At 41.5% G+C, this 11,634-nt stretch overlaps 1 protein-coding gene across 1 annotated transcript in view; it reads right to left on the bottom strand.

The window, feature by feature from the left end:
- Window positions 1–934: 934 nt before the first annotated feature.
- The window catches only part of LOC120042894 (secreted frizzled-related protein 1-like), a 29,077-nt gene continuing 18,377 nt past the window's right edge, over window positions 935–11,634 (bottom strand). The window contains exons 2-3 of the mRNA XM_038987662.1: window positions 10,894–10,971; window positions 935–1,389 (exon numbers count right to left, since the gene is read on the bottom strand). Coding sequence (XP_038843590.1) covers window positions 1,061–1,389; window positions 10,894–10,971 — 407 coding nt within the window. The 3' untranslated portion in view covers window positions 935–1,060. The remainder of the gene's footprint in view (window positions 1,390–10,893; window positions 10,972–11,634) is intronic.

Genomic DNA, 11,634 nt, shown 5'->3' with positions numbered 1-11,634 from the left:
GGGAGAGACATCTGACTGGAGGGATAGAGGGGAGACAACTGACTGGAGGGATAGAGGGGAGACAACTGACTGGAGGGATAGAGGGGAGAGGGGGAGACATCTGACTGGAGGGATAGAGGGGAGACAACTGACTGGAGGGATAGAGGGGAGACAACTGACTGGAGGGATAGAGGGGAGACAACTGACTGGAGGGATAGAGGGGAGAGGGGAAACAACTGACTGGAGGGATAGAGGGGAGACAACTGACTGGAGGGATAGAGGGGAGACAACTGACTGGAGGGATAGAGGGGAGACAACTGACTGGAGGGATAGAGGGGAGACAACTGACTGGAGGGATAGAGGGGAGACAACTGACTGGAGGGATAGAGGGGAGACATCTGACTGGAGGGATAGAGGGGAGACAACTGACTGGAGGGATAGAGGGGAGAGGGGGAGACATCTGACTGGAGGGATAGAGGGGAGACAACTGACTGGAGGGATAGAGGGGAGAGGGAGAGACATCTGACTGGAGGGATAGAGGGGAGACAACTGACTGGAGGGATAGAGGGGAGACAACTGACTGGAGGGATAGAGGGGAGACAACTGACTGGAGGGATAGAGGGGAGAAAACTGACTGGAGGGATAGAGGGGAGACAACTGACTGGAGGGATAGAGGGGAGACAACTGACTGGAGGGATAGAGGGGAGACAACTGACTGGAGGGATAGAGGGGAGACAACTGACTGGAGGGATAGAGGGGAGAGGGGAAACAACTGACTGGAGGGATAGAGGGGAGACAACTGACTGGAGGGATAGAGGGGAGACAACTGACTGGAGGGATAGAGGGGAGACAACTGACTGGAGGGATAGAGGGGAGACAACTGACTGGAGGGATAGAGGGGAGACAACTGACTGGAGGGATAGAGGGGAGACAACTGACTGGAGGGATAGAGGGGAGTCAACTGACAGGAGGGATAGAGGGGAGACAACTGACTGGAGGGATAGAGGGGAGACAGCTGACTGGAGGGATAGAGGGGAGACATTTGGGGAAGACTGGGGGTGTGATAGTTGTATCATTAAGGTCACTGGAAGACGGTATGATAGGTGGGACACTGCTGACTCTTCATGTACTTGATGGCGAACTTCAACTCCGTACTCTTCTTCTCCCATTTGTGGATGGACATGAGCAGCAGCTGCTGGTCCACTTTCCGGCCCATGATGAGGAAGTTACTACCAAGGTTGTCCAGCTGAGCACAGGGGCAGTTGGCTCCATTCTTTATGTACAGCGTCAACTTCTTCAAGTCCTTTTTACGCAGGACACCCATCTTGAGCACCTTCTTCTTCTTCTGAGCGGCGATGAGTTTACGGTCGCCATTCTCTTTCTTCACTTCTTTGATCTTCATCTTGATAGCTAGCGGAGAAGGGAGAGAGAGAGGAATGAGAGAGTGAGAAAAGTGAGAAGAGGAGAGAGTGGGAGGAGAAAGTGATTAAGAGAGAGAGAGAGATGGAGAAACAGATGTAGATAAAAATTTGGATCAGTGACTTGCATTTTTATTTCAAATAAACCTCCTGATGGTAGTTTTGCCTTTAAGATGGAATCTATGGCAGAGTAAACAAACACAACATAAATCCATGCCCTAAACAACAACAAGAAAAACATGCAACACATCCCTTTAGCAAATGGAATCAGCCCAACATTGGACTAAATCATTCAAAAACTATATGATAGCTACTCATGTGTTTTGTGTTGGGACCTGGACACATGCACACGCACACACGCACACACACACACACGCACACACACACACACACACACACACACACACACACACACACACACACACACACACACACACACACACACACACACACACACACACACACACACACACACACACACACACACACACACACACGAACGCACGCACATACTTTTTATGTTATTTTTAATTTCACCTTTATTTAACCAGGTAGGCTAGTTGAGAACAAGTTCTCATTCACAACTGCGACCTGGCCAAGATAAAGCAAAGCAGTGCGACAAAAACAACAACACAGAGTTACACATGGGATAAACAAACATACGGTCAATAACACAATAGAAAAATCTGTATACAGTGTGTGCAAAGGAAGTAAGGAGGTAAGGCAAAAAATAGGCCAATAGTGGCAAAGTATTTACAATTTAGCAATTAACACTGGAGTGATAGATGTGCAGATGAGGATGTGCAAGTAGAAATGCTGGTGTGCAAAAGAGCAGAAAATCAAAAACAAATATGGGGATGAGGTAGGTAGTTGGTTGGATGAGCTATTTACAGATGGGCTGTGTACAGCTGCAGCGATCGGTAAGCTGCTCTGACAGCTGATGCTTAAAGTTAGTGAGGGAGATATAAGTCTCCAACTTCAGTGATTTTTGCAATTCGTTCCAGTCATTGGCAGCAGAGAACTGGAAGGAAAAGTGGCCAAAGGAGGTGTTGGCTTTGGGGATGACCAGTGAAATATACCTGCTGGAGCGCGTGCTACGGGTGGGTGTTGCTAAGGTGACCAATGAGCTGAGATAAGGCGGAGCTTTACCTTTATAGATGACCTGGAGCGAGTGGGTTTAGCGACGAATATGGAGCGAGGACCAGCCAACGAGAGCATACAGGTCGCAGTGCTGGGTAGTATATGGGGCTTTGGTGACAAAACGGATGGCACTGTGATAGATTGCATCCAATTTGCTTAGAGTGATGGAGGCTATTTTGTAAATGACATCGCCGAAGTCAAGGATCGGTAGGATAGTCAGTTTTCTGAGGGTATGTTTGGCAGCATGAGTGAAGGAGGCTTTGTTGCGAAAAAGGAAGCCGATTCTAGATTTGATTTTGGATTGGAGATGTTTGATGTGAGTCTGGAAGGAAGGTTTACAGTCTAAACAGACATCTAGGTATTTATAGTTGTCCACATATTCTAAGTCAGAACCATCCAGAGTAGTGATGCTAGTCGGGCAGGTGGGTGCGGGCAGCGATCAGTTGAAGAGCATGCATTTCGCTTTACTATCATTTAAGAGCAGTTGGATGCCACAGAAGGAGTGTTGTATGGCACTGAAGCTTGTTTGGAGGTTTGTTCAGGCAGTGTCCAGAGAAGGGCCAGATGTATATAGAATGGTGTCGTCTGCGTAGAGGTGGATCAGAGCATCACCAGCAGCTAGAGCGGCATCATCGATATATACAGAGAAAAGAGTTGGCCCACACACACACAGACACACACACAGACGCCCACGCCCACGCCCACGCCCACGCACACACACACACATTGATCAAAGCCTAAAGGACTCAGCTGTAGGTCAAATTATTTACCCTTGCCCTGTGTGCCCACGCAGAGACATAAGTCATGTTCTGGGAGTGAATGGAAATTAAAGGAGAGAGAAAGAGGAGGGCACACATACATACACACACACACATACGTACACACGCACGCACACACACGGACACACACACACATACGCACACACGCGCACACACGGACACACGCAAACATACACATACACACAAACACGGGTAGACCCCGCCCCAAGCACAGGGGTACTTTACACCTCCCCAGAGGGTCATCATTTACCCCTACACAACTAATCACTATTACCTTGGGACTGCCACAAGACTACATCCTCTGTGTCTGTGTGTTTGTGTGTGTGTGTGTGTTTGTTTCAGAGAGGAATTCTCCATGTAAGCACACCCTGACAGACCAAATGAATCATGTTGAGGATGAAGGACCAACGTTGGTATCAAACGTCGTTATGTTCCCAACCACCTGGATTATTGACATGTTACTTCTGGCCTCCTTTCCTCCTGTTTTCTAATGTTTCTTACACACAGACACACACAGGGTCTTAATATGTTCAGGGGGGTATTTGTGTGGTGTGTGTCTGGGTCCCACCAGCCAGGATTTGACCTGAGACATTGTACAAAATAATGTAAGTGACAGAAAATAAAATTGGAATTGAAAGAGTTGTCTGACAGTTTTCAGAAAGGAAACAGCAGTTTGGATGACTAGGTGGACCTAGTACACACACACACACACACACACACACACACACACACACACACACACACACACACACACACACACACACACACACACACACACACACACACACACACACACACACACACACACACACACACACACACACACACACACACACACACACACACATTGATCAATGCTAAAAGGTCTCAGCTGTAGGTAAAATGATTTGCCCTTGCCCTGTGTGCCCACGCAGAGACATGTCATAAGTAATGTTCAGGGAGTGAATGGAAATGAAAGGAGAGAAAAAGAGGGGGACACACAGACAGACAGAGGCCAATAAAAAGAGAGAGAGAAAGAGAGAGAGCCTGTCATTTTGAGCAGAAACAGCCCTTCCTGGGGTGAGAACTTGTCAGCCTCACTAACATGCAGGTGTTGGGCATACAGATTTACACCCAGCAGATTTACAGCCAGGCCTCTGCAAGCAAGTCTCAGGCAAGGATAAGGATATTCATCTCATAGATGTTCAGATGATATATTCAAGCCAAGTAATTTATAAATAGGTACAAATGAATTGAAATGTTGAGGCGTTACCAGAAGTTGACACCAAGTGTGAAAATCTTGTATAATAATGCTGTCATTTCTGCTGAATATTTGCATCATTCTTGGCTCAATCAAACAATCCAAGTCTCTAAAATCTTTACCTCTGTATTCATCTCTGAATTTCACTCAACTAACCACTAGACACTCAGCTAAAAGAGTTCATGCTTTGAAGTGAACGATGCTCTCCTATGCTTGCGGTGTGTGTGTGTGCTTTGATTGGCTATCTGCCTTCATACGCAATCAAATTGCATTCTGAGATAGTTATTGTGTCATGTTATTACATGCTGTTTTACTCAACTTTTCTCTTTTATTCTCCCTGGACTATACAGCGGACTATTATTCAATCTCCCAATTAAACAGATGGATAACTATCTAGATTACTATTGTCTTACCTCATGCTAGATGACAAGGGAGTGTGTGTGTGCGTGTGCGTGCGTGCGTGTGTGTGTGTGTGTGTGTGTGCGTGTGTGTGTGTGCGTGCGTGCGCGCGCGCGTGTGTGTGTGTGCGTGTGCGTGTGCGCGTGTGTGTGCGTGTGCGTGTGTGTGTGTTGGCTGCTACTCTGAGTGTGAAAGAGAATAAAGACACTGGATGTGTCACAAATTGCACCCTATTAACAATATGATACACTCGTTTTAACCAGGACCCATGAAGCTCTGGTTAAATGTAGTATGTAGGGAATAGGGTTCCATTTGGGCCAGGTGACTTATATTGTATTGCTCTTGGATTTGAATAATGCCAGTTCCACCATTCTTCAACCAGAAGTACCTTCTCAGTAGTGTACGTTCTGGCTAGTATCATGTTAACTTAATGTAAGTTCTGGCTGGTATCATGTTAACTTCATGTAAGTTCTGGCTGGTATCATGTTAACTTAATGTAAGTTCTGGCTGGTATCATGTTAACTTCATGTAAGTTATGGCTGGTATCATGTTTACTTCATGTAAGTTCTGGCTGGTATCATGTTAACTTAATGGAAGTTCTGGCTGGTATCATGTTAACTTAATGTAATTTCTTGCTGGTATCATGTTAACTTAATGTAAGTTCTGGCTGGTATCATGTTAACTTAATGTAACTTCTTGCTGGTATCATGTTAACTTAACGTAAGTTCTTGCTGGTATCATGTTAACTTAATGTAAGTTATGGCTGGAATCATGTTAACTTAATGTAAGTTCTGGCTGGTATCATGTTAACTTAATGTAAGTTCTGGTTGGTATCATGTTAACTTCATGTAAGTTCTGGCTGGTATCATGTTAACTTCATGTAAGTTCTGGCTGGTATCATGTTAACTTCATGTAAGTTCTGGCTGGTATCATGTTAACTTAATGTAAGTTATGGCTGGTATCATGTTTACTTCATGTAAGTTCTGGCTGGTATCATGTTAACTTAATGTAAGTTCTGGCTGGTATCATGTTAACTTCATGTAAGTTCTGGCTGGTATCATGTTAACTTCATGTTAGTTATGGCTGGTATCATGTTAACTTCATGTAAGTTCTGGCTGGTATCATGTTAACTTCATGTAAGTTCTGGCTGGTATCATGTTAACTTAATGTAAGTTCTGGCTGGTATCATGTTAACTTAATGTAAGTTCTGGCTGGTATCATGTTAACTTAATGTAAGTTATGGCTGGTATCATGTTAACTTAATGTAAGTTCTTGCTGGTATCATGTTAACTTAATGTAAGTTCTGGCTGGTATCATGTTAACTTAATGTAAGTTCTGGCTGGTATCATGTTAACTTAATGTAAGTTCTGGCTGGTATCATGTTAACTTAATGTAAGTTCTGGCTGGTATCATGTTAACTTAATGTAAGTTCTGGCTGGTATCATGTTAACTTAATGTAAGTTCTGGCTGGTATCATGTTAACTTAATGTAAGTTATGGCTGGTATCATGTTAACTTCATGTAAGTTCTGACTGGTATCATGTTAACTTAATGTAAGTTATGGCTGGTATCATGTTAACTTCATGTAAGTTCTGGCTGGTATCATGTTAACTTCATGTAAGTTCTGGCTGGTATCATGTTAACTTCATGTAAGTTCTGGCTGGTATCATGTTAACTTAATGTAAGTTATGGCTGGTATCATGTTAACTTAATGTAAGTTCTGGCTGGTATCATGTTAACTTAATGTAATTTCTTGCTGGTATCATGTTAACTTAATGTAAGTTCTGGCTGGTATCATGTTAACTTAATGTAACTTCTTGCTGGTATCATGTTAACTTAACGTAAGTTCTTGCTGGTATCATGTTAACTTCATGTAAGTTATGGCTGGTATCATGTTAACTTAATGTAAGTTCTGGCTGGTATCATGTTAACTTAATGTAAGTTCTGGCTGGTATCATGTTAACTTAATGTAAGTTCTGGCTGGTATCATGTTAACTTCATGTAAGTTCTGGCTGGTATCATGTTAACTTCATGTAAGTTCTGGCTGGTATCATGTTAACTTAATGTAAGTTCTGGCTGGTATCATGTTAACTTCATGTAAGTTCTGGCTGGTATCATGTTAACTTCATGTAAGTTCTGGCTGGTATCATGTTAACTTCATGTAAGTTCTGGCTGGTATCATGTTAACTTCATGTTAGTTCTGGCTGGTATCATGTTAACTTAATGTAAGTTATGGCTGGTATCATGTTAACTTAATGTAAGTTCTGGCTGGTATCATGTTAACTTAATGTAAGTTCTGGCTGGTATCATGTTAACTTAATGTAAGTTCTGGCTGGTATCATGTTAACTTAATGTAAGTTCTGGCTGGTATCATGTTAACTTAATGTAAGTTCTTGCTGGTATCATGTTAACTTAATGTAAGTTCTTGCTGGTATCATGTTAACTTAATGTAAGTTCTGGCTGGTATCATGTTAACTTAATGTAAGTTCTGGCTGGTATCATGTCAACTTAATGTAAGTTCTGGCTGGTATCATGTTAACTTAATGTAAGTTCTGGCTGGTATCATGTTAACTTAATGTAAGTTCTGGCTGGTATCATGTTAACTTAATGTAAGTTCTGGCTGGTATCATGTTAACTTAATGTAAGTTCTGGCTGGTATCATGTTAACTTAATGTAAGTTCTGGCTGGTATCATGTTAACTTAATGTAAGTTCTGGCTGGTATCATGTTAACTTAATGTAAGTTCTGGCTGGTATCATGTTAACTTAATGTACGTTCTGGCTGGTATCATGTTAACTTAATGTAAGTTCTTGCTGGTATCATGTTAACTTAATGTACGTTATGGCTGGTATCATGTTAACTTAATGTAAGTTATGGCTGGTATCATGTTAACTTAATGTAAGTTCTGGCTGGTATCATGTTAACTTAATGTAAGTTATGGCTGGTATCATGTTTACTTCATGTAAGTTCTGGCTGGTATCATGTTAACTTAATGTAAGTTATGGCTGGTATCATGTTAACTTCGTGTAAGTTCTGGCTGGTATCATGTTAACTTAATGTAAGTTATGGCTGGTATCATGTTAACTTAATGTAACTTCTTGCTGGTATCATGTTAACTTAATGTAAGTTATGGCTGGTATCATGTTAACTTCATGTAAGTTCTTGCTGGTATCATGTTAACTTAATGTAAGTTCTTGCTGGTATCATGTTAACTTAATGTAAGTTCTGGCTGGTATCATGTTAACTTAATGTAAGTTATGGCTGGTATCATGTTAACTTCATGTAAGTTCTTGCTGGTATCATGTTAACTTAATGTAAGTTCTTGCTGGTATCATGTTAACTTAATGTAAGTTCTGGCTGGTATCATGTTTACTTAATGTAAGTTCTGGCTGGTATCATGTTAACTTAATGTAAGTTCTGGCTGGTATCATGTTAACTTAATGTAAGTTCTGGCTGGTATCATGTTAACTTAATGTAAGTTCTGGCTGGTATCATGTTAACTTAATGTAAGTTCTTGCTGGTATCATGTTAACTTAATGTAAGTTCTTGCTGGTATCATGTTAACTTAATGTACGTTATGGCTGGTATCATGTTAACTTAATGTAAGTTATGGCTGGTATCATGTTAACTTAATGTAAGTTCTGGCTGGTATCATGTTAACTTCATGTAAGTTATGGCTGGTATCATGTTTACTTCATGTAAGTTCTGGCTGGTATCATGTTAACTTAATGTAAGTTCTGGCTGGTATCATGTTAACTTCGTGTAAGTTCTGGCTGGTATCATGTTTACTTAATGTAAGTTCTGGCTGGTATCATGTTAACTTAATGTAAGTTCTGGCTGGTATCATGTTAACTTAATGTAAGTTCTGGCTGGTATCATGTTAACTTAATGTAAGTTCTGGCTGGTATCATGTTAACTTAATGTAAGTTCTTGCTGGTATCATGTTATCTTAATGTAAGTTCTGGCTGGTATCATGTTTACTTAATGTAAGTTCTGGCTGGTATCATGTTAACTTCATGTAAGTTCTGGCTGGTATCATGTTAACTTCATGTAAGTTCTGGCTGGTATCATGTTAACTTAATGTAAGTTCTGGCTGGTATCATGTTAACTTAATGTAAGTTCTGGCTGGTATCATGTTAACTTAATGTAAGTTCTGGCTGGTATCATGTTAACTTAATGTAAGTTATGGCTGGTATCATGTTAACTTCATGTAAGTTATGGCTGGTATCATGTTAACTTCATGTAAGTTATGGCTGGTATCATGTTAACTTCATGTAAGTTATGGCTGGTATCATGTTAACTTAATGTAAGTTATGGCTGGTATCATGTTAACTTAATGTAAGTTATGGTTGGTATCATGTTAACTTAATGTAAGTTCTGGCTGGTATCATGTTAACTTCATGTAAGTTCTGGCTGGTATCATGTTAACTTAATGTAAGTTCTGGCTGGTATCATGTTAACTTAATGTAGGTTCTGGCTGGTATCATGTTAACTTAATGTAAGTTCTGGCTGGTATCATGTTAACTTAATGTAAGTTCTGGCTGGTATCATGTTAACTTAATGTAAGTTCTGGCTGGTATCATGTTAACTGGTGATAAAAGGTCATCAAATATATTTTGGATATATATTGGATAATATCTTACATTTGGGGGTAAGTTTGACTGTGTTTGAACCTCTAACAGATAACAGTATTCTACGTGATCAAATGTACAAAAAAAGGAAAGACTGGTAGAATTGTGTTGCTACACTATGCTATTATGAAAAAGGATTGCCACTAGGGATGTGGACAGCTTGGTCAATATCCATGATTATCATAATAATTCAATGGATAGTTTTACACAATCCTCCAAAGACTGGCTGAGGCTTTTCTCTAAACTTACACCCACACAACATGATTTCTACACACTACAGCCAATCCAGAACATGATAAACTTTGAAGACTCTGGCAACGTTCGAGGGAGTGTTAAATGTAGACGCTTTTCAGAGTTATAGTCTTACAGGGACCAGCTAAAAGACTTGGCGAACAGAGGACATTCAACTCAGTGTGTCCTGCTGGGACCATAATTACATTCAGGAGACAAGAGACGGAGACGTTACCTTAATGTTGTATGGACGTTATTATCGGGACATTGCCTGAACTGTACCATTCAAAACATGAACTGTACCATTCAAAACACGACATGGCACAAAATGAGTAAATACTTACATTGAATTGTTCCAAAATGCACTTAAACTGAGCTTGAACACAGCCTGCTAACTGGACTTCCTAACACAGGACATATTGTTGTCATTCTATCAGAGTTATTGTATGTTTCCCTTATTGTAATGGAATCATTATCATGGTTCTCCTCACCAGTTACATGTGGTGGTGATGTGGCGGTTAGCCGATGTAGTCCTCAACAATTTCTGCTTGTCTATGTGTGAGGGAGTCTATATATCTGTGTGTGTTTGTGTCTCTGTGCATGCTTGCATGCATGCGTGTGAGAGTTTGTGTGTGTGTGAGAGAGAGTGTGTGATGGAACGTTTGTGTGTGTGTGTGAGGAGTACTGTTGTATTGTGGCTGTGAGCCCTTAACATTGTGTTTCTCATTACTGTCATCGTCTCTGGAGTGAGATTTGTGTGTGTGTGTGTGTGTGTGTGTGTGTGTGTGTGTGTGTGTGTGTGTGTGTGTGTGTGTGTGTGTGTGTGTGTGTGTGTGTGTGTGTGTGTGTGTGTGTGTGTGTGTGTGTGTGTGTGTGTGTGTGTGTGTCTGTTAGTGTGTGTCTGTTAGTGTGTGAGAAGACAATCTACTGTATGGAGTCAAACTAGAACCATGGTCTCATTTAACTACACACATCACAAGGCTGCTCCCAGAAACTGACTGGCTCTGTCACATGTTTGAGTGTGTGTGTGGGCGTGTGCGTGTGCGTGCATGCGTGCGTGTGTGTGTATAGCACTTACCAAAGTCGCTGGCACAGTAATGCTCCATGATGTTGTCAGCTTTCAGTTGGTTATCACACGGAGGACAGACTTTAGATGCTGGGGAGAAAAAGAGAGAGAGAGGAGAATGATTGATATTGTAGAAAAGTCAGAGTGCAGTCCCACCTGGGGTTTGAGCCTTGGACCTACGGACCTTCAACCCACCACCTCAGCTGTTACACCAAGAGATCCGAAGCTCTTGACAATGATGGTAGGTGTTGGGTTTAGGAGCCTACAATACATGTCATAATTGTAGCTAGGTTAGACTACAGGTACAGTAGAGGCTAATTAGATGGTTCATATAAACAGCAGCAAGAATGGAGTAGAGTAGAGTATAGAGCAGAGTAGAGTATAGAGCAGAGTAGAGTAGGGTATAGAGCATGGAATTGTAGTGTATATAGCGGAGTAGAGCATAGAATGGAGTAGAGCAGAGTATACAGCGGAGTAGAACGGAGAATATAGCAGAGTATAGTCGATCTACATTATAATGGTTTTCCTCTACATTATGCTGGTTTTCCTCTACATCATGCTGGTTTACTTCTAAATCATGCTGGTTTTCCTGTACACTATAATGGTTTTCCTCTACATCATGCTGGTTTACCTCTACATCATGCTGGTTTTCCTCTACACTATAATGGTTTTCCTCTACCTATAATGTTTTCTCTACACTATAATGGTTTCCTCTACATTGGCTGGTTTTCCTCTACACTATAATGGTTTTCC

Source organism: Salvelinus namaycush, unplaced genomic scaffold (assembly GCF_016432855.1).
Source record: "Salvelinus namaycush isolate Seneca unplaced genomic scaffold, SaNama_1.0 Scaffold798, whole genome shotgun sequence".
Lineage (NCBI taxonomy): Eukaryota > Metazoa > Chordata > Actinopteri > Salmoniformes > Salmonidae > Salvelinus > Salvelinus namaycush.
This window is presented reverse-complemented; position numbering and strand designations above follow the sequence as displayed.